Source organism: Rhinatrema bivittatum, chromosome 3 (assembly GCF_901001135.1).
Source record: "Rhinatrema bivittatum chromosome 3, aRhiBiv1.1, whole genome shotgun sequence".
Lineage (NCBI taxonomy): Eukaryota > Metazoa > Chordata > Amphibia > Gymnophiona > Rhinatrematidae > Rhinatrema > Rhinatrema bivittatum.
Window position 1 is genome coordinate 521,851,757 of NC_042617.1, and position 23,786 is coordinate 521,875,542.

At 48.7% G+C, this 23,786-nt stretch overlaps 1 protein-coding gene across 1 annotated transcript in view; it reads right to left on the reverse strand.

Moving 5' to 3' along the window:
* Window positions 1–23,786, reverse strand: part of LOC115088208 (pre-mRNA-splicing factor PRP46-like) — a 273,466-nt gene that overhangs the window by 247,629 nt on the left and 2,051 nt on the right. Inside the window, exon 2 of the mRNA XM_029596243.1 lies at window positions 372–615. Coding sequence (XP_029452103.1) covers window positions 372–590 — 219 coding nt within the window. The 5' untranslated portion in view covers window positions 591–615. The remainder of the gene's footprint in view (window positions 1–371; window positions 616–23,786) is intronic.

Here is a 23,786-nt window from a genome sequence, read left to right on the forward strand (position 1 = left end):
GGCGCTATTCGGTGCGAAAGCCAGCAGCCGGCGCACCGCAGGCTTTTGCAGGCCCGCCCCTTCACCCCCGCCTTCGCTGGATTCATCATTCAGCAATGAATGATGAATCCAGGCCTAAGATGGACTTGAGGAATTCTACTGTTTATCGACCTTTTTAAAACCTGCCACAGCTTGCAACCTGGATTAGCCACTGCTGGAAACAGTATAGCAAGCAATGGACCTTTGGTCTAACTATGGAAAATCTTAATGTTCTTCAGAAACAGGAAAATTCCCTGGAAGTTTAACCTCTCTCCTTCACCCATTCCTCCTCTTTCTTTAACATCCCATCTCCTCTTCTGTTCCTTACTGTTCTCAAATTAACATATCCTTACCTGGATGGCTCCATTTCCAAATCCAACAGCTAGCTGCTTTCCACTAGGAGAGAAATGCAGGCTGTAGATACTGTGAAAATCCTTACTGAGAGGAACATGGTATCGAACACAGAGCCCAGAGTGTGGTAGCTCCTCTTCTTCATCAGATGCATCTCCACTCTCATCTGAGCTCCCCAGTTCCTTCGATAACAAGATAGCTTCTTTTATCCTCCGTGACATGTTGATAAAGATCTAACTCCAGTTTCTATATAAAAATATACAGAGAGAATACATAATGGCTGCTCATTAAATAGTGTATTCTCATTATTCATGAGTAAAGGAATAATTATCCATGGCTGTTTGTCTAAATGAATGAATTATCAAAAAAAGTGTGAAACAAAAATACAAAATTGTTTTGTGGATACTCTCCTCTTCAAAACAAAACAGTAAAAATAAAATTTTTACTGAATGGATAATTTTGCATTCTGTTTATGTTAGATATAAATGCTTATGCCTACTGAACTAATGTAGCTTAATGAACTTGATCTCAAAGCTAAGTAAGAGCCTACTGTAACTTTCTGGTTGTTTTGGTCTATTAATGTGTTTGTGATGTCATCAGCTACTGTGAAAACAATTAATTCTGTGACATCAATTACATCTAATTGACTCAAAAATGGCCTGCTGCATAACTGCATCAGTAAGAAAAAGTATCATCCTTTGACAATGATGTGGTTTGAATCAGAGAATTCCCATGAGCAAGAAAATAAAAGAAAACTATTCATCATACAGCTGTTTCCTTTTTTATTCATTAGCAGTCATTAAATATGCATATATACCGAATTTCAGCTTAAGATCAATCATAATTTTAAAGAAATAAAGATCAAGTTATTTTAATACTTGTATCAAAATCTTCTACCCAAGGACACATATTATATGGTACAACAGCCAACTTGTTTAAAAAACTGAAAAAAAAAAAAGAACTATTTCATAGCAAATTTCCAAACAGAAGGTAATATTCAGCCATTGACTGGCTTGTAACCAGATAAAACTTATCCAGCTAACTTTAGCAGGATATTGAACAGCACAGTTGCACCTCTAAATATAACCATCTTAAAGTCAGATATCTAAGTTTATCTGGCTGGCTTTAGGATTACTGTACAGAACATTCAGGGTTAGTCAGTTAATTTATTTGGCTAACTCTGAATTTCGGAGTTAGCCAGATAACTTATCCAGCTAACTTAACTCCTTCCTAGAATGCCCCTTATGTCAGGGGTGGGCAAACTATGGCCCGTGAAACAAATCCGCCAATCACATCTCTCTGCCAGCCACCTCTCTCTTGTAAAATGTACAATATGTGTGGCTCATCAATGCTCCTAGTTGCCTGCCCGAGTATCGCCCTTCATGATGCAACAAACTGTGTGACACTGGGCCTTGACTGTTGTCAGTCACAGGCAAGTCAGAGAGCGGTATTATTTAATTACACGTTGGCGGGGTTCCCACACCCCTGCCAGCAAGAAGAGGCCCTGCACCCCACTAGCAAGAAGAGGCCCCATGGAATGAAATGCTAGTGGGGTTTCTATCCCCTGACAGAAAGAAGAGGCCCTTGCACAGTGGTGGGCCTGAAGCTGACCTGCCAGCAGGCTTCCAGCACTCAGCCAGCAGGAAGATGATGATGACCTGGAGAGCCAGGGTGAGAAGGGTTATAAGTAAGGGAAGGAAAGGAGGTGAGTGTGGTAACAGGAAGGAAGAAGAGAAAGTGAATGGGGGGAGGGAGGAGGGGGTATGTGAAAGAGGGAAAGGAAGAGAGTGGAGAGAGAGGAGGGAGGAGGGAGAAGGTGTGTGAAAACAGATCAGCCTATCTTTAAAACACTTAATTTTATCACTTGGAGCTTAAAAAAGCTAAAATATATTACATTTCCAAACAGATAAATTAACATAAAATTTCCTGAAACAACTGTTTCAGGTTATTAAGCAGTTTGCTGCAAAAGATAATGAATTCTCTTCTAGAGAAGTAGGTTTAAAGGCAAAGGTTCTCTTTTTTTTTTTTGTGAGGAAAAATTTAAATTTAAGATTAATCAAGAATTGGGCCTAGTTATATTTGTGAGGAATGGATTTGAAGAAACCAAGGCACTGGTAGAATTAAACTGAATGCTTTTAAAAAAAACTTCAGAATTTGAAAGCAGGAAAACTCTGGCCTCTAGAAGGCTACCTTTTTCAGACCTAGACCCAATGTTTTCAAACAGGCCGATGCAATACCGTACTCTGCAGCCAGCGCATAGCTCAGCTCACATCCATAACCCCCGATGCAAAACAGGGGTTAGCGCATCCAAAACATGCATCTAATCAAGCACGTAGCTAATAGTGCTCATCACATGTAAAATACATGTAAATGAGGTTATTAGCTAATCCCTGCAATGCAAAAAATTTCCCCCACAGTAAATGTGCCCTTGGAACGTGGCAAATTTTACGTCAGCCAGAACCAGGTGTAAAGGTCTGCCACGCTTAAGGGCGTATTGTAAAAACACCAAAATCCTGCTTTTCTGAGATCCCTCCTACCAGTATCATCGCAATTAGGGATGTGCCTTCGTTTTTCCCCAATTAGGCAATTTCAACAAAATTGCCTAATTCGGTATGGTTCGGGAGAACCGAAAAACGGATGAATTTTTCCCAAAAATTGGTGCTCCCGAAAAACAAAAACCCCGAACCACGGGAAAAATGAAATTCCCACCAAGGGGAGGCCCCAAAACAAAGCCCAACACGATAGCAAAACCTGAAGCACATCTCTAATCATGATACTAAGGAAGGGGGAACATAGAAAGCGAAATCATTTTAAAAAACGGTTCGCGGAAAAAAAAATTTCTGGGCACCCAATATACACAGTTCACGCTGTGTATATTGTGGTTGTATATTGTGCTAGTAGCGGGAGAAAAAAGCAAGTTTGCTTACCGTAAACGGTGTTTCCGTAGATAGCAGGATGAATTAGCCATGCTATCATGGGAACTGTCAATCAGGGCCCGGGAGGCGGAGCTTCCAAAGAGAAAGACAGAACTTTGCTCTGTGCGGCTGTGCGTGAGTTCCCGCGCAGGAAAGATACATCTTCTCAGTCTGTGATTAAGCAGTAGATGGATGCAGTCGCATCAGGTCGATTGTCCAGAGAGGTGGGTGGGGCAGCATGGCTAATTCATCCTGCTATCTAGGGAAACACTGTTTACGGTAAGCAAACTTGCTTTTTCCCCGTTGATAGCAGGGCTGAATTAGCCATGCTGTCATGGGAGTCCAAAGCTCCCTATCACACTCTGTGTATTTACATGATGAGAGTGTAGTAGATAATAGACTAGATATTAAGATATCCAGAATGAAGAACTGCTTGTCCCATCCTGGCATCATCTGATGATTACTGGTCTAGACAGTAATGAGATGTGAAGGTATGAAGAGATGACCAGCTAGCCGCTTCGTAAATGTCAATGGGCTGTATATTTCTTAGATGAGCTAAGGAGGTTACCATTGCTCGTACCTGATGAGCACGTGGGTGGGATGCGAGAGATAACTGTCTTTTGTCGTAGCAGAACTGAATACATTGTGCTATCCAGCTTGAAATAGTTCTCTTAGCTACCGGGTTTCCAGGAGCATTAGGACTGAATGACACAAATAGTTGTGAAGCTCTTGTTGCTGAATGAGTTCTTAGTTTATAAAATGCTAAGGCACGCTTAAGGTCCAAGGTGTGTAGTGCACATTCTCTCTCGTTGCTATGTGGTTTAGGGAAGAACGATGGAAGTTCTATGGATTGATTAAGGTGGAACTGCGAAACCACCTTCAGTAGGAACGACGGGTGAGGTCATAGGACAACCTTGTGATGGTAAAATTGTAGGTAGGGGCCATAATGTACCAAGGCCTGTAACTCACTAACTCGGTGTGCAGAGGTCACTGCCACCAGGAAAACCACTTTCCAGGTAAAATATTTGATGTGGGCTGAGTCCAACGGCTCGAATGGTGATAACATGAGTTGTTCCAATATTATGTTTAAATTCCATGGAACTGGAGGTTTGGGTATGGGTGGACGAACCTTGGCAAGGCCTTTGATAAAACGAGATACCAATGGACGGCGAGATATAGGCTGTCCGCAATGTGGCCTGTGATAGGCTGAAACAGCACTAAGATGAACTCTAAAGGATGAGGTCGCAAGACCCGCCTGGTATAAACTGTGGAGGTAATCCAGAAGAAGTTCTGGTTAACAATCTAAAGGGGTGAAGTCCCTTGTCCGAACACCATGCTGAGTATCTGTCCCACTTGAAGCGATAGTTTCGTCTGGTAGACAGTTTTCTGGACTCTATTATCCACTGCGCTTCTATAGATATGCCTTGTTCGTCGAGGAGTAGCCATTCAGCCTCCATGCTGTCAAATGAAGGGAAGCGTGCATCGGATGCAGCAGAGTCCCTTCCTCTTGTGTTAAGAGGTCCGGTTGATCTGGTAGGGAAATCGGTTCCTCTACGGAAAGATTCAGTAGGTATGTGTACCACGGTTGTCTTGGCCAAGCTGGAGCTATTAATATTAGGTGTGATGCATCTTGTATGCATTTTTGAATGGTTCTGGTTATGTGTTATGAGACGAATCGGAGGTTATGAGAGGTTATGCGAGGAATTGGAGGAAATGCGTAGAGCAGTCCATCTTGCGCCATTTGGTGAGGACTGGGCCAAATTGAACAGAATCGAGGTAGCTTTGCGTTCTGTTCCGTGGCGAATAAATCGATCGTTGGCAGTCCCCATTGGGCAAAAATTCTTCGCGCAATCTGATTGTTGACGGACCATTCGCGAGGGTAGAATATTCTGCTGAGTCTGTCCGCCCTGGTGTTGATGACCCCAGGAAGATATTTACTCTTTCGGTTATTTACTCTTTCGGAAAATAGAAAGACTAGAGGGCACTCCATAAAGTTAGCATGGCATCGAAGATTGCGTCGATCGGGGTTCGTGCTTCGATGCATGCATCGGTTTTTCGACGCGCATCGGCTGCTCGTCGTGCGTCACATTTCGATCGCAAAGTCGGGTCGGCGTCATGTTTTCATTTGTGTGCCTTAGAGATCTGAATCAGCGCGGGCGTCGACAGTGCTTGCATCGACTTCGATGGTTGTGATCCCTACGCCACCGTATTGGTCTGGCTCCGCGGCGGCTCAATCCTTTCAGGTGTTTAGCGGCGTCTCAACTAGACCCCGATCACTCCCGATGGAGTGTTGGTGCCAGTTTGTGGGGGGCTCTACCCCTGTGGGCCTTGTCTCTGTCAGCTCCAGACCTGGATGACGGTAAGTCAATGGACGAGGCCCTCCTTACCTTCAAGCCCGTAGGCTTTGATGGGCCTGGAGAAGAGCGCGCTTCTGATGGCGGAGCGGAGGTTCCAATGGCATGAAGCTTTAAGTCTTCAATTTTTTGGGCTCTTTGCCTCCGGGCCCTAGGCGACATGCGGCCGCAGTGCTCACATTCGCGCTGGTTATGATTCGGGTCCAGGCATCGGTAACATTGATCATGTCCATCTGTGATGGACATGATCTTTCCACACATACAGGGCTTGAAGCCCGACGGCCTTGGGGCCGATTTTTGTGACATAACTTATAAAGTTTCCTGTGCCTGAGGTAGGAGAAAGAAGCTCCGCGTGCAATCCCACGCGCGGAAAGAAACTGACTGAGGAGATGTATCTTTCCTGCGCAGGAACTCACACACAGCCGCACAGAGCAAAGCTCTGTCTTTCTCTTTGGAAGCTCCGCCTCCCGGGCCCTGATTGACAGTTCCCATGACAGCATGGCTAATTCAGCCCTGCTATCAACAGAAACGGTCGCTCTCATTAAACATCCATTTCCTAACCCGCTAACAGTCATATTTCCTGGGTGCCCGATGCTGAGGAGGCACTAGGGACACACAATTTCTCATGTGCCTCCTTTTTACTACGGCACCTAATTTTAATAAAAACAAGTTTGCTTACTGTAAACGTTGTTTCCGTAGATAGCAGGATGAATTAGCCATGCTGTCCTGGGATCTGTCAATCAGGTCCGGGAGGCGGCGCTTGATAAAGCAGAGGTTAGTTTTTTGTTCCCTCTGCGGCTGTGCGTGGGTTCCTGCGCAGGAAGTACAGATTCTCCTCAGTCTGTGATTAAGCAGTGATGGATCGAGTAGGCATGGTGATTGCCAGGGAGGCGGGTGGGTCAGCATGGCTAATTCATCCTGCTATCTACAGAAACAACGTTTATGGTAAGCAAACTTGTTTTTTCCCGTCGATAGCAGGCTGAATTAGCCATGCTGTCCTGGGAGTCACAAGCTCCCAATCACGTTCTGACCTATACTGCTCTTGGAACGTGATAAGATTGTGGCAATCACTTGGCATGAGCTGCCGTGGATTGTAGGATTGTTTGTCCTAGCTTTGTATCCCCCGAAGCTTGCTGATCTAAGCAGAAATGCGCTGTGAAAGTGTGCAGGGAAGTCCATGTAGCCGCTTTACATATGTCTATAGGCTGTATGTTCTTGAGGTGTGCCCATGATGTTGATAGGGCATTAACCTGATGTGCTCTGGGTTTTTGTAAAAGTGGTATGTTCTGCTTGTTGTAGCAGAATTGGATGCATTGTACGATCCAGCTTGATATGGTTCGTTTCGTGATTGGTAGACCCGGGCCCTTAGGGTCAAAGGAAAGAAATAGCTGAGATGGACGTGATGAGGAAGTCGTTCTATTTCTGTAAATCGCTAGCGCCCTCTTACAGTCTAGGGTATGCAATAAAGTTTCTCGTTCGTTGGCATGGAAAAAAGGTCGGTAATTCGATGGTTTGATTGATGTGAAAGTGAGAAATGACCTTCGGTAAAAACGAAGGGTGCGTTCTAAGCACTACCTTCTGGTGGAAAAATTGTAAGTACGGTTCGTAATGTACCAATGCCTGTAGTTCACTGACTCGTCTTGCCGAAGTGACTGCGACTAGGAATACCACTTTCCATGTCAGGTATTTTATATGCGCTGACTCCATTGGTTCGAAGGGGGAAAGCATCAGTTGTTCTAAGACTATGTTGATATTCCACGGAACTGCCGGTTTCGTGGTTGGCGGTCTAAGGTGTAATAGTCCTTTGAGGAACCGGGCGAGGAGAGGATGTGCTGATATTGTGACATTATTATACGGTCTGTGATAGGCCGCAATAGCACTTAGGTGGACACGAATAGAAGCTGTGGCTAAGCCCTTCTCATAGAGAGTATGTAGATAGTCCAATAATTTCTCCAGTGTACAATCCAAGGGAGATATGTGATTGGATGTACACCATGTAGTATATCTTTTCCACTTGTAGCTGGAATTCTGCCGAGTGGAGGGTTTCCTCGACTCCAGAAGTATAAGTTGGGCGCTGTGGGATACCCTTTGTTCTGTCAGTAGCAGCCTGTCAGTCTCCACACTGTTAAGTGAAGGGAGGAATGCAGCGGATGAAGCAGAGTTCCTTGATCCTGAAGCAGAAGATCCGGTCGATTTGGAAGACGGATTGGCTCGTTGCTGGAAAGGCGAAGGAGGTAACTGTACCGTGGTTGTCGTGGCCAGGCCGGGGCGATAAGAATCATTTGAGCTCTGTCCGCTATGCATTTTTTAATTGTCCTGGTGATGAGGGGTATGGGAGGGAAGGCATATAGCAGCCCTGTCGACTACGGAATCAGAAACGCATCCTGAGCAACTCGGAATTTGCTCGGTCGTATGGAACAGAAACTGGGTAGTTGTGTGCTGCCTTCTGTCGCAAATAGGTCGATTGATGGCGTCCCCCCATCTGCTGAATATGCGGAGTGCCACTTCCGAATTGAGGAACCACTCGTGGGGATGAAAGATGCGACTTAACCTGTCCGCTCTCGTGTTTGCGATGCCTGGTAGATAAGTGGCTTGTAGGTGTATGCAATGTTGGTGTGCAAGTTGGAAGATGACTAGTGTTTCCTTGCACAGGGTCCAGGAGCCGGATCCCCCCTGTTTGTTGATGTAGAACATCGCTACTTGATTGTCCGTGTACACCATGACCCTGCGGCCCTGCAGAAATTGTTGAAATGCCTGTAGAGCGTTGCGAATTGCTCGGAGTTCTAGCAAGTTGATTTGCAGCGTTTGTTCCGCTAAGGTCCACAGACCTTGTGTCTCGTGTACCTCCAGATACGCTCCCCAGCCCTTTCGGGAAGCGTCTGTCTGTAGTTAGGACTGAATTGTGGATGGGCGGACGGAACAATGCGCCCTTCGCTAGTGTGGACGGAAGGAGCCACCAAGAGATGTCCTTCCTCATTTCCATGGTAAGGACGATTGGTTGTGTGAGAGGCTGAGAGTGCTGTTTCCACTGTCTTTTCAGTCCCCACTGCAGTCGTCTCATGTGTAACTTGGTATTTGGGACTAGGAAATTGGCTGCTGCCATGTGCCCTAGAATGACTAGCACCTGTCGTGCCGAGGTTAACCGTTTTGTCTGCAAGCTCTGCAAGAGTTGTCGTAACTGTATTTGTCTGTCCTGTGGCAGATATGCCCTGGATTGTGTGGTGTTCAGATACGCTCCTATGAATTGCAGCTGTTGTGTCGGTTGCAGGTGAGACTTTTGGAAGTTGACTACTAACCCTAAGTGTTGCAAGCATTGAAGGATCAGATGGAGTTGACTGCGGAGCAGTTCCTGGGTCGGAGCCACTATTAGCCAATCGTCTAAGTAAGGGGAGATTGTCATCCTTTGTTGTCTGAGATGAGCCACCACCACTACCATGCACTTGGTGAGTACTCTGGGTGCAGCTGATAACCCAAAGGGGAGTACCCTGTACTGGTAATGCTTGTGTTTGTAGCGAAAGCATAGGTACCGCCAAGAGGAGGGGTGGATTGGAATGTGAGTATATGCATCCTTCAGGTCGATGGAACACATCCAGTCGTTGGGTTGCAAGAGTGGTAGAATTGACTTCAGGGATACCATCTTGAACTTTTCCTTGACCAGGAATTTGTTGAGTTCCCGCAGATCTAAGATGGGTCGCAGGCCCCCCGATTTTTGGGGGATCAAGAAGTAAGGGGAATAAAATCCCTGATTGCGGTGGTTCTGGGATAGGAGTGCAATGGCCTTCTCCTGACATAGGTGGGAGATCTCTTGTTCGAGTTGTGGTTGAGCCCGCGCATTCCCTGAGGGGGCGAACTGGGGTAACTTCGGTTTTGTTCGAAATTGCAGACGATACCCCTGACTCACAATATCCAGCACCCATTGGTCGGATGTTATTTGTTACCAAACGTGCAGACAAGACTGGATCCTCCCTGGCGGTGGTACAGAGTGTGGTGGTGGCTTTAGCTTCAAAAAGACTGGGTAGGCTTGGGTGCCACAGGTTGTTGTTGGCTCTGCTGACGCTGCGAATGCGGCTTGCCTCTACGAGGGAGCTGTGATGGCTGTTGATGAATTTGTTGCCTATGGTAAGTCGGATACACCTGAGGATGGTATCCCTGATATGATCTGTAAGGCCGACGTCCATAGGAAGATTTGCGAGGGTAAGGGTAGAAACGCTTGGAGGATTGGTAAGTCGGTTGCGATTGTAATGACTGCACCGCTAACGCCTCATCCTTCAGCTTACCCACTGTTTCTTGCAGTTTCGTGCCAAACAGGTTCTTACCTGTGCATGGGAGATTGGCCAGTTTCTCGTGGACGTCTTCCCTGGTGGAACTGGAACGGAGCCACGCCGTCCTGCGTGCCGCTATGGCTGTTGCCGAAGCCCTCGAAGAAGTCTCCATGCCCTCGTACACTGATCGGAGGAGATGCCTAGAGCATTCCTCCATGTCATGCAGGGTTTCAGGTAATTGCTCCCCCGTTGTCGAGAGTAATCCTTTCGTCGCTTGTATGCACTCGTACATATATTGCACCATGTAGAATTGGTGATGCATGATGCGTGTGGTGAGCATCGCATTCTGATAGATTTTCCGCCCCACTTCATCTAGATATTTATTGTCTTTGTTTGGTGGATAGGTGGCATGAAGTTTAGGTTTCCTAAAGCGTTATATTGCGGATTCCACTACTATGGATTCATGCTGTAGTTGTGGGAGTGCGTAAGGAATATCTTTCCTGATGCGGAATTTGATGTCCGATTTTCTGGAAACCGCCTGTACTGATTGGGGAGTCTCCCAAGACTTAAAGAGTAGACGATGGAGTAGATCATGCAGAGGAAGTGTGGTAGGTTCCCCGGGAACATCGAAAATTTTTAGCAACCCAAGGGTTTCCACTCTGGGGTCAGGTTCCTTTTGAATCTGTAAGTGGAGGATGTTGCCCATCTTTTCCAGAAACCGTGGATACGAAAGGTCTTCCGGTGGGGAATATAGTTCTTGTTGGCCCTCCAGTGTATCGGAGGGAAAACCAGTTGATGAGTCTGGGGACCCGGATAGGGAGTCATAGTGTTCGCGTGAGCCCGAACGTGTCGGAGAATGATGCAGGGTTACTTCCTTGGGGGAGGCAGGTGTTTCGTCCGTCACATCTCTCAGGGGCGAAATCGTTGGTTCTGGTCTTGGATCTGAGGGAGCCTTGCCTAAGGTAAATGAAGCCTCCAGCGTTTCGTAAAATCCCGCCAAGGATTGAGATAACTGCCAGAAGGCATCTTTGGTCGCTTGCGGCATAGCCGGCTTAGTCGGTCTTTGTGCGTGTTGGTTCTCGCGAGGTCCAGAAATATCTTCCGGTACCTCCGAGGCACTGGTCGGTGATGGAGATGTGTGGGACGACGTGAGGCAGATGGGTGATTGTTTATCATGTGGATGTGACACCATTGATGACCTAGAAGTGGATGGACTGACGTCTGTCGCCTCGTGTCGTCTGTGGCGAGGTTGACTATGCGCCCCGTGCACCCGTTTATGTTCGGTGCGTCGTTTCTTGGACTCGGACTGGCAATGTGATAACCTTGACCTGCCGGGAGAGGAGGTAGACCTCCGATATCTAGAGTCACGTGACGTAGACTTTCGCCTATCATGGTGTTTACGCTTACGAGTCTTGTCCTCTCCGGTGTGAACCGTTTTTCCTGATAAGGAGTATAATTCTGGTCTTTTTCCTGTTTGCACAGCGTGGAAAGACCCCTCTGGAGGCGGTGATGTCTTCTGAGCGTCTGTTTTCGCAGTTGCCGATGGCTCCGGCGGCGTTTTGCTAGGTCTGGGCTCCGGCACCGACGGCTGCGGCGCCGATTGAAGCGCCGATGATTCCGGCGCCGTGTGGCGTGGTAGTTGCGGCGCCGTGTGGCGCGATGGTTTCGGCGCCATGTGGCGTAGCATCGGCGCCGCAGTCTCCAGCGCCATTTTGCGCGCCGTCTCGTGCGGCTCCTTCCTGTGCGCCGACGTGCGTTCCTTATGGTGGGATGGGCACGGCGCCGATTTGTCTATCTCTTTCGGTGTCTGGCGGCGCGGCGATCTTCCCCGCTTCGAGTCCCGGCTGGAAGTCGAGTGACTGGAAGATCGGCTCCGGTCGGGGAGTACAGAGCCCTGTTTCCCCTGTACCTGGATGTCTCTGGGCCGCGAGGTATCCGAAGACGTTGCCCTTGGTGCCGAGTATTGCAGTTTCTTCACCGGGCCCGGTGAAGAGTGAGCCTCCGAGGGTTCAGAAATACTTAGAAGCTCCTGTAGCCGGTAGGCCCTTTGACGCTTGGCTCTCGGTGACATCTTCGCACAGAATTCGCAATTAGGGACGTCGTGGTTGCCGCCGAGACAGCGACAACACCGGTCATGGCCGTCCGTGACAGACATCACCCTGCCACAGCAGCAGCGCTTGAATCCCGACTTTGACATGAGGAGAAGTCAGCTCCGCGTGCGAGCCCGCGTGCGGAAGAAACAGACTGAGGAGAATCTGTATTTCCTGCGCGGGAACCCACGCACAGCCGCAGAGGGAACAAAAAACTAACCTCTGCTTTATCATGCTCTGCCTCCCGGACCTGATTGACAGATCCCAGGACAGCATGGCTAATTCAGCCTGCTATCGATGGGAAAAAATTAATGTGCCCAGGAGAGGTGGATCAGTACATGTTAAGAAATATTCCATTGGCCTGTACGTTTTTTAAAAAAACAGAGCTAGGCCTTGCAAAATTATTAGCTATTACGACCTAATTCTTTCTCAAGGTTTGATGATCTCTGAACCAAATCATGCTAGGATCTGCCCATAAATGGGAAACAATCTCTTCTGATCCTTCTTATATCAATAATTATAGATTTGTTTCTAAATGTCCTTTTTTCTCACATTTGTCAGAAAAAGCAGTGGCCTATGGATTAAAGAAATACATCTGAGGCAATCAGGTTTTAGATCTAGCTGCAGCACTAAAACCACACTAGACTTACTTTTTTTTTTTTTTTTTTTTTTTAATAATTATATCTTTAAGTTTTTATTTATTTAAATTGAAAGACATGGACAATAGTCTTTTATAAATAATACACAAAGCACTAACAGCAAAATCCTACTACATGACATAGGGGTAGATTTTAATACCTACACGTGCGCGTCCATGTACGTGTGCTACCCGGCGCGCACACATGGCCGCGCATGTGCGCACGTTATAAAATCGGGGGTCGGCACGCGCAAGGGGGTGTACAACTGTGCAACTTGCACACGCCGACACCCGCGGCCTTCCCTCATTCCCTCCCAAGCCACTCCGATTTCCCCCTAATCTAACCTTCCTGCCCCCTTAACACTATCCTAACCCCCCCCCCCCCGACCTTTAGCTTATCTTTTGCGCCTGCCTCTGGCAAATGCCACTGTACCGGGAGCCTCTGACCCCGCCCCAGACCACCGCGTGGCCTTTATTAAATAGGCCTCCGGCGCGCAGAAACCTTCTTGATTTACGCGCGTAGGCCTTTTAAAATCCGGGCCATAGTATAATACAGATAACATGGAGGGCGTATACCCTTCAAGAAATATTTAAGAAAAGAAAATTACAATAAAGAGAAGTACAATACAATTATATTGGGCCTATTAATCCTCCCAAACTAAGACTCCAGTCTCAACTCAACTCAACAGCCTGATCTGGATAACCTTAGTCTTTTCATTTGTATCCCAATCCTTCCTTACTAAGAACCATCTAAATTGATTTGTAAATTGTTATCTACTAATCTGTTATTCTCTGCCTTTACCGAGATGTTAACTAACACTTTTTGTAACTGGCGTTATAACATGTTTCATGTACGAAGTTGTTTTGCTGTAAACCGGGGTGAAGGCACTCTGCTATACTTCGGTATAAAAAAGAATCTAAATAAAATAAAAATAACTCTGCATTCTTATTAGTTATAAAGGATCATAAAAAACAAACTTATTAGTCTGGAAAGTAATTAAACACTTAAATGGAAATTGTAAGAAAAAAAAAAGAGGCCCCTTAGACATACTTTTTAATGATATCAAATTGAGAACTGATAAGGACAAAGAACTTAATTTCAATTGACTCAAGTACTTCATTTGATGTCATAAATATAATCAAAGTTTTAAAAATAGACTAGCTGAAATTGGTCTGTCTGAACTTGTTGTAAAAGTGGACTGACTTATTTATCTGATTGGAAAGTCTAGGTTTACTGGAATTCAGAGTTGCCAGGAATAAAAAAAAATTTAACAAGTGGAATTCCCGAGGGATCAGCAGTGGCCCCCTATACTGGTCAAACAAGGCTGTTAGAATTGTTTATAGTCTAAAAAAGAAAATTATTCCTTACCTGCTAATTTTCGTTCCTGTAGTACCATGGATCATTCCAGACTGTGGGTTATGTTCCCTGTCCAGCAGATGGAGTTAGAACCAAAAATTCCCAGGGGAGGACCTATATAGCCACGCCTCCCTCGCCTCAATCCTCAGTAACTGGACTAGCAAAGCCAAGACGAGAAGAGACAGAACCAGAGGAATCAATTAATCTCAAAAATATAGAGAAAAAATAACAGCTGTAAGTGACAGCAACTAACTTGTACTCAAAAAACTAACTGAGAACTTGCAAACAGCACTGTGTTCAAAGACACATACCTAGAGATACAGAGTGAAAATATTGTGAAGACAGGAAAGCAGGGATGGCCCACAAAGAACCCCCAAAACCAGGGAGGGGTCTGGAATGATCCATGGTACTACAGGAAAGAAAATTAGCAGGTAAGGAATAATTTTCTTTTCCCTGTACGTACCAGGATCATTCCAGCCTGTGGGATGTACCAAAGCTTCCCCATCATGGGTGGGTCGCGGACAGCCCTGCCCGTATGACCCTGTCTCCAAGCTGACCGTGAGACGGCGCGCGAATGTCTAGACGATAACGTCTTGCGAAAGTGTGGAGAGACTTCCATGTGGCCGCCCTACAGATTTCCTGAGAAGAAACTGCAGAACTTTCCGCCCACGACGTCGCTTGAGCGCGGAGAGAATGCGCCTTAACAGCTAAAGGTGGAGACTTACCCACTCCGATGTATGCGGCTATAATCGCTCCTTTCAGCCAGCGAGCGATTGATTGTTTGGATGCCATGCAACCCTTCCTGGTTCCCAACCAAAGGACAAACAAACGATCGGAGAGTCGAAATTCATTACTGACCTCCAAATAATGTATCAAAGAACGTCGGACATCCAACCGACGCAGGTCAGAAGAATCAGAGTATAAAAATGACGGAAGCTCTATCAATTGGTTGAGATAGAAAGTCGAGACCACCTTCAGCAGAAAAGATGGAACTGTCCGCAGGGATACTCCCCCTGGCGTGAAACAAAGGTATGGCTCCCTACATGATAGAGCTTGTAGTTCAGAGATCCGACGTGCTGAGCTGATCGCCACCAGGAAGATGGTATTAAGGGTGACATCCTTGAGTGTGGCCGAAGTCAGAGGCTCAAAAGGCGGTGCACATAGAGCCCGGAGTACCAAATTGAGATTCCAAGAAGGACAAGGTGGTCTAATTGGAGGCTTCAAGTGTTTTACCCCCTTTAGAAAACGTAGGATATCTGGATGTGAGGGCAGGACCTCCCTGTCATTACTACGTAGGAAGGCTCCCAACGCCTGACATAAGTAACCGACGTGGATGTCTTCCTAGCTTTCAGGAGCGTGGAGATGACAGATTCTGGATATCCGCGCCGTCTCAATTGACGCCTCTCAAAAGCCAAGCCGCAAGACAGAAGCGATCTGCCTCCTTGAAAAATATTGGTCCTTGGCGAAGAAGACGTGGCAGATGACTGAGCCGAAGAAGGCAGTCTACTGCCAGATTGAGAAGATCTGCAAACCATGGTCGACGAGGCCACTCTGGTGCAACTAGGATCACCGGACCTTGATGCGTCTCTATCCGTCGGATAACCTTGCCCACTAGAGGCCACGGAGGAAAGACATACAGGAGACACTGTTGAGGCCAGGGAAGAACCAGCGCGTCGACTCCTTCCGCGCCATGCTCTCTCCTGCAGCTGAAGAACCGGGCGACCTTTGCATTTGTCGCGGTTGCCATTAGATCCACATGGGGTCTCCCCCAACGCTGTACTATCCTTCGCATTGCGTCCTCCGAGAGTTCCCACTCTCCGGGATCCAGGTGTTGTCGACTGAGAAAATCTGCCTGAACGTTGTCCACGCCCGCTATGTGCGAAGCCGCTAGCCGCTAGCCGCTCGCTCCATAAAAATATTGCTAGTAGTAATTTTGTTATGGGTTTTAGAGTTGCTTGGTTTTGAATGTAAATATCACAATCCTTAACATAAGCCTTGGTGATAACCAGCACAAAGCGGCAGTTACTACCATAAGAAACTTGCTGGGCAGACTGGATGGACCATTTGGCCTTTATCTGCCGTTATTACTATGTTACTATGTCCTTCTAAGGCTTTGTGATCTGATCAACAGGACTTGTTAGAACATCTAGGTCCCACTAAAATCAGGCTTGAATACATATGACAAGTAGCTGTTAGTTATCAAAGTCCACTTTTATGGAAAGCCTTAGGTTTCGAGATTCCCAAGAAACTGAATTATAGGAAAATTAGGTTCTTACCTTTGCTAATTTTCGTTCCCGTAGTACCATGGATCAGTCCAGACAGCTGGGTTATGCCTCCCCTCCAGCAGATGGAGTCAGAGAGAAAACTGAAAGCACCCCCTAGATATACTGGTGTGCCACCTGCAATCCTTCAGTATATGTGATATCAAAGCAGAAGTAATGAATTAAGCACTAAACACACTGCCCCCCCCAAATTTTTTTTTTTTTTTCAAATAGTGACCAGATCAAGTAGAAACATCCTTGAGAACAGGTAAAACCAGAAACAACAAGTAGGACACCAAGAGTGTACAGTAAAAACACGATAAAATGACAAACGGAACCATGAAACTGTGGCATCTGTCGCAAGACAAACTGTAATGGAAAAATATAGAATACAAGCGGACTCCCAGAAAGTACCGTGGGCGGGCGTCTGGACTGATCCATGGTACTACGGGAACAAAAATTAGCAAAGGTAAGAACCTAATGTTCCTTTCCCAGTACGTACCAGGATCAGTCCAGACAGCTGGGATGTACCCGAGCCGCCTTAACTGGGGTGGGACCCTGAGAGTCCCGCTCGAATCACACTGCTCCCAAAGGACTCAGCGGGAGGACCACGGACATCCAGTCGATAATGCCTGGAAAAAGTATGCCAGGATTTCTACGTGGCCGCCCTGCATATCTCTTGACAAGAGACCAAGTGATTCTCTGCCCACGAAGTCGCCTGAGAACGCAGAGAATGAGCCTTAAGCCCAGCGGGAACAGGCTTACCGCAGCCAACATACGTGGACGCAATAGCGCCCTTTAACCAGCGTGCAATCGTAGCTTTAGAAGCCTGAAGACCCTTCCTGGGACCAGTCCACAACACGAAAAGGTGATCTGACCTTCTAAAATCATTAGTAACCTCCAAATAGCGCAAAAGAATCCGACGAACGTCAAGACGCCTCAAATCCCTACCTTGAGAAGACTGGAGGTCCTCGTCTGAAAAGGAAGGCAATTCCACCGTTTGGTTGACATGAAACGTGGAGACCACCTTAGGCAAGAAGGAAGGAACAGTTCGTAGAGAAACTCCTGACGCCGAAATGCGCAAAAACGGTTCCCTGCAAGAGAGAGCCTGAAGCTCCGATACCCGACGAGCCGAGGAAATGGCCACAAGAAAAACCGTCTTGAGGGTCAGATCCTTCAAGGAAGCCGCCTTGATAGGTTCAAACGGAGCCGCACACAAACCACGGAGTACCAAGTTCAAGTTCCAAGACGGACAGGGAAGCCTGATGGGAGGACGCAAGTTCCTAACCCCTCTCAAAAAACGAGCCACATCTGGATGACTCACGAGGGAAGAGCCTTCGACCTTACCCCTCAAGCAGCCCAAGGCTGCCACCTGAACTCGAAGCGAATTATACGCCAAACCCTTCTTCAGGCCATCCTGTAAAAACACAAGGATATCCGCCACGGACGAACGTCTGGCCGAGGCACCCGCCGTGTCACACCAATCGTGGAAAACCTTCCATACCCTCGCATAGGCAAGCGTAGTGGAAGACCGACGCACCCAAAGGAGAGTAGACACCACCGCATCCGAATAACCTCTCTTCCTCAACTGTTTCCTTTCATAAGCCAAGCCGCTAGACAAAAATGATCCGCCAGATCGAAAAATACTGGACCCTGACGAAGAAGATTGGGAAGATGACCGAGACGCAATGGCCCGTCTACTGCCAGGTTGACAAGATCCGCGAACCACGGGCGCCGCGGCCATTCCGGAGCCACGAGAATCACCGGACCGTGATGGAACTCTATGCGTCTTAGCACTTTCCCCACTAGAGGCCACGGGGGAAACACATAAAGAAGGATGTGACGAGGCCACGGAAGTACCAGCGCGTCCACCCCTTCCGACGCGTGCTCTCTCCTTCGACTGAAGAAACGCACCGCCTCTGCATTTTGGCGGGTCGCCATGACATCCAATCGCGGAGTCCCCCAATGCCGCGTGATGAGAACCATCGCCTCCGACGAGAGCTCCCATTCTCCTGGATCTGGGTGCTGCCGGCTGAGGTAATCCGCCTGAACGTTGTCCATGCCGGCAATGTGGGTGGCCGCGAGGCGCGCTATGTGTCGTTCCGCCCAGGACATCAATAGCGCCGCCTCTGTCGCTACCGCTCGGCTTCTTGTGCCTCCTTGTCGATTTATGTACGCCACTGTGGTCGCATTGTCCGACAGAACTCTTAGTGCTCGTCCGCGTACCATTGGAAGGAGGCGACGCAAGGCCAGACGAACCGCTCTGGTCTCCAATCGGTTGATGGACCAAGTCGCTTGGAGCGCTGACCAGGTGCCCTGGACTGCACGGGACTGGCAGACCGCTCCCCAGCCCGAAAGGCTGGCATCCGTTGTCACCACCAACCAAGACGGGGGTTCGAGGTCCACCCCCGGAAGGAGATTGTCTGGAGTCAGCCACCAGGAGAGACTGGAGCGGGCCGGCTCCAGCAAAGGTAATTCTATCCCGTAATCCTCTGAACGGGGATCCCACCGAGACAGAAGTGCTCTTTGTAACGGACGCATATGCGCAAAAGCCCATTGTACCATTTCCATAGTAGACACCATATGACCAATGACTTGTAAATAATCCCAGACCGTGGGAGTCACGAGCTCCAACAGGCGCCGCACCTGAGTCATGAGATTGAGCACGCGTTGCTGAGGAAGAAAAACCTTGCCTACCAAGGTGTCGAACCGAGCTCCCAGGAACTCCAGCTGTTGGGTCGGCTCGAGTCTGCTCTTCACGAAGCTGACTACCCAACCCAACGCCTGGAGCTGGCGCACTACTAAGGAAACCGCCCGGGTGCAGGCCGCATGCGACTTTGCTCGGATGAGCCAATCGTCGAGATAGGGATGCACAAGGACTCCTTGTCACCTGAGGGAAGCCGCTACCACCACGAGAACTTTGGTGAACACCCTTGGCGCGGTGGCCAAACCGAAGGGGAGGGCGCAAAACTGGTAGTGAGACCCCATCACCATGAACCTCAAGTATCTTTGATGTCGTTCTCGGATTCCGATGTGTAGATATGCCTCTGTCAGGTCCAAAGAAGCCAAGAAATCTCCCTTGTGGACGGCCGCAATAACAGACCGGAGAGTCTCCATCCGGAAGCGAGGCACACGCAACGCCTTGTTTACTCCTTTGAGATCCAGAATGGGCCGGAAGGTGCCCTCCTTTTTGGGAACCAGGAAGTATATGGAATACCGACCCGTCCGGAGCTGGTCCTGCGGAACCGGAACCACCGCCCCCAGAGCCTGTAGATGATCGACTGTTTGGGCTATAGCCATTTGTTTTTCCACCGGGCCGCACGGCGATATCATAAAGAGATCCCGGGGGGACGTACAAAATCCAACTCGTAGCCGTACCGGACCACGTCGAGGACCCATTGATCCGAAGTGATTTTGACCCACTCCTCCCAGAACCGGGACAGCCAACCTCCGATAACGGGAACGGAGGAGTGGGCCTGCGCACCTTCATTGCGCGGGCTTGATGGCAGCAAAACTTTGGGACGAGCCCCCGCGTTGAGGCCTCCTACCGCGAAAGGAAGGAGACCAAGACTGGGTTCTCGTTGCCTGCTGCCGCTGGGGAAAGGAACCACCTCTTCCCACACGGAAACGCCTTTGCCCCCGAATGCGAGCCCTGGCATTACCAAACGACCGAGGTTGCCGGGGCCTATCCTCCGGCAACTTGTAAACTTTGTTGTCTCCCAGGTCCTTAATGAGCTGATCTAGTTCCTCGCCAAACAGCAACTTGCCCTTAAAGGGGAAGGAACCTAACCTCGCCTTGGAGGTGGTATCCGCAGACCAACGACGGAGCCACAGCAACCTCCTGGCTGAGACCGCCGAGGATATAATACGAGCTGAGGTGCGCAACAAGTCATATAAGGCATCCGCTGTATAAGCGACCGCCGCTTCGACACAATTGGCCTGCTCAGCTTCGCCCGGAGGAAGCTCCTGCGTGGTCAGCAGCTGCTGGACCCAGCGCAGGTTGGCCCTCTGCTCGAGGCTGCTGCATGCCGCCGCCCGGACACCCAGTGCCGCCACGTCAAAAATGCGCTTCAGTAAGACCTCCAGCTTGCGATCTTGGAGATCCTTCAATGCTATACCCCCCGTCACGGGGATAGTCGTATGCTTGACCACAGCCGTGACAGCCGAATCTACCGCGGGTGTCTTCAAAAGCTCCAATGAATCCTTAGGTAAGGGATATAGCTTTTCCATGGCTCGGTTCACTCGCAGGGAAGCCTCTGGCAGTTCCCATTCCTTCGAGACAACCTGCAAGACCTTGTGGTGGAAAGGAAAAGTCTGAGAGGGGGCCCGAAGCCCTGCCATAGCGATATCCCCCATGGACATGTCCGCCTCTTGAGGTGGCGTCGTTGACTCTAGCTCCTGCAGCACGTGGAGAATAAGGGAGCTTAACTCATCTTTTCCAAACAAACGTAGTACCTGAGGGTCATCCCCCTCTACGGACCCCTGCTCGTCCGCCGTCAGCAAATCCGGAGCCCCCGGAGCTCCCGGGGATTCCGGAGTGGCTCCTGTGTCTCCCATGTCCTCAGCTCCCCCCCCCCCCCCCCCCCCCCGCGGGCGGGGAACCTTGGCCCCAGAGGACCCCACCCCCGGTGGACTTCCTCGGGGCAAGGAAGTTGTCTTGGGAACCTTCGGGGGAGTGGGCACCTCCGCCTCCCAGCCGGATTCTGCCTGCAAAAAGGCTTTGTGCATTAAGAGCACAAAATCCAAAGAAAATGGCACTGACCTTTTTAAATTTTTCTTCTGGGCATCCGATGAGGGGGGGCCTCGAGGAGACCCCAAATCGGGCTGGGAGGGCGGGCTTCGTGCACCAGGTGAGGGAGGAGGGGAGATTTCCTCCTCCGATGCTGAAGATTCAGTCTGCCTCATGGCCAAGATGGCCGCCGCACTCCTCCCCGATGGAGGAGGGGCCGGAGAACGGCTGCCAGAGGCGCTGCTATGCCGCGACGCAGAGGGGAGAGGAGACCGGCTGCGGGCAGCGCTCGGCCCCCGCGAGGGTCCCTCACCCCCGGGAATACATCGGGGGCAGAGACCCTCCCGGGAGAGTCGCGCCCCCGCCTCTCCACAGGTCAGGCAGACCTAAGATCACGGCATCATCAAGGAGAGCCCTGAGCTGCAAGTAAAAAAGGCGCCAAAATCCCGGTGAGGAGAGAGCCTAACAGCTACCGCGCGCCGGGTGAACTAGCCACCCCCTCCGGGGTCCGAAAGGCACTGGCAGGCCGGGGTTAAGAAGAGTGAGCTCACTGCCTGTCCCCAACAGGTCTTAAGTGGCTCTGCAAAAAAAAAACCTCAGTTTAACTTTTTTTATCTTTTTTTTTTTTTTTTAAACCCCCTTCAGGGTTAAACTCCCTGGAATTGGGGGGGGGAGGGTGACCGGCCCACCGGTAAGCTCTCCCCCAGCCACACGGACACTCTATCCCGGGAATAAAAGGAAGGTATTGCCCTCCGAGCCTGCCCCACACTGAGCTCCAACCGCGCAGCGCAAGACACTAACACAGACAAACAGGCAGACAGAGGATAGAAAGGAAGAACCAATTGATCTTGTCCGCTGTCCTCTTTTCTTTTTTTTTTATATTTCCCAGTACCGAGAAACTGACCAGACCAGGACCGCAGGTTATGCCTCTCAATCTGCTGGAGTCAGAGAATATACTGAAGGATCGCAGGTGGCACACCAGTATATCTAGGGCAGGGGTCGGGAACCCATGGCTCGCGAGCCAGATATGGCTCTTTTGAGGGCTGCATCTGGCTCGCAGACAAGTGTCACCACACTTCGCGGTTCCCCGCTGACCCAGCTGCTCCCCGGTCCTCCGCCGCCCGGGCTTAAAATGCTGTCAGCCCGGGCGGAACGCGGCGGGACGGCTGGAGTCAGCGGCACCGGCGTGCTCTCTTCTCCTCCTCCCCCCCCCCCCCGCGGCCCGGAAGAGGAAGTGGTGAGCATCGGGTGCCTGCGCGGAAGAAGAGACCACGCCTCCGCGAGGGCTGAAAATGAAGGAGGTTAGTGTTGGGAGGAGGCTGCTGCTGCCGCGAGTTCCTGGGGTGGGGGTGGGGGAGAGAGAGAGTGAATGAGCGAGCAAGCGTGTGTGTTTGAGATCCTGTGTGTGTGAGATTGCATGTATGTGAATGATTGAGAGCCTGTGTATGTGAAAGAGAGTATGTCTGTGATTGAGAGCCTGCCTGTGAGAGAGAGAGCATGAATGTAAGTTTACCATTGGGAACCTGTATGTGTAAGTTTGTGATTGAAAACCTGTTTGTGTGAAAGAGTATGTGTGTATGATTGAGATCCTTTGTGTGTGAGAGAAATCATGTGTATGTATGATTAAGAGCCTGTGTGTATAAGTAAGAGAGAGATCATGTGTGTCTGTGTCTGATTGACAGCTGGTTTAGGTGATGGAGCATGTGAGTATGTGATTGAGAGCCTGTGTTTAAATGAGAGAGAGAGACCATGTGTGTCTGTGTGTGACTGAGAGCTGATTTAGGTGAGGGAGCATGTGAGTATGTGATTGAGAGCCTGTGTGTAAATGAGAGAAAGAGAGGACATGTTTGTAAGCATGTGAATGAGAGTCTGTGTGTGAGAGAAAAAGACAGCATGTATTTATGTGATTGAAAGCCTGTGTGTGTGTGTAAGCGTGAAAAGATAGACAGCATGTGTGTAAATGTGTAATTAAGAGCCTATATAAGTGAGTGAGAAAAAACATGTGTATATGTGAGTACTGAGAGCATGTGTGTATAGGTGTGTCATTGAGAGCCAGTGTGAGAGAGAGCGCTGGTATGTGACTGAGAGAGGAGAAAGTTCCAAGCAAACCATCCCACCTCCTGCTAATTCAGAACAATCTCAGGACACCTGGATATCAAACGTTCCCAGGTATGCAGAGCAAAAAAATTTTTGTATCCTTATTATTTTTCATTACTGGATCTTTGTGTCTGCTATTTTGAAATATTTTGTTGGTATCTGGAAATGTTTTATATGAGTTTTAATTATTGGATATTCCTCTCATCAGCTGTTTCGAAATATGTTCTTTTGTTAGTACAGTTTTACTGCTGATGATTTTATATTTCTTGATTTGTTTTATAAGGATGGGTGATGTTTCTTTTTTCCTTTGTTACACTGCATACAGAGACTCTGGCTTGTTGCAGTTTCCAATTCAGTTTTTTCTGCATGCTTCTTGTTATGCGTTTTGGTCTCTTTATTCTATGTTAGGTGAGGGACAGCACGTGATTCAGGTGAGGTTTTCTGCTGGCGTGTTGTTTCTGTGTAGGACTCTATAGCAGCCTGACTTGGTCCGTTTTCCTAATAGGAGATGTATTGGTGTCTTAAGGCCTGGTGTAATATTTTCAGAGACTTATTGTACATTAAAAGTGGGATCTTACATAAAATGCACACATTTACTTGTATTTAGTTTTAAACATATTGTATGGCTCTCATGGAATTACATTTTAAAATATGTGGCGTTTATGGCTCTCTCAGCCAAAAAGGTTCCTGACCCCTGATCTAGGGGGTGCTTTCA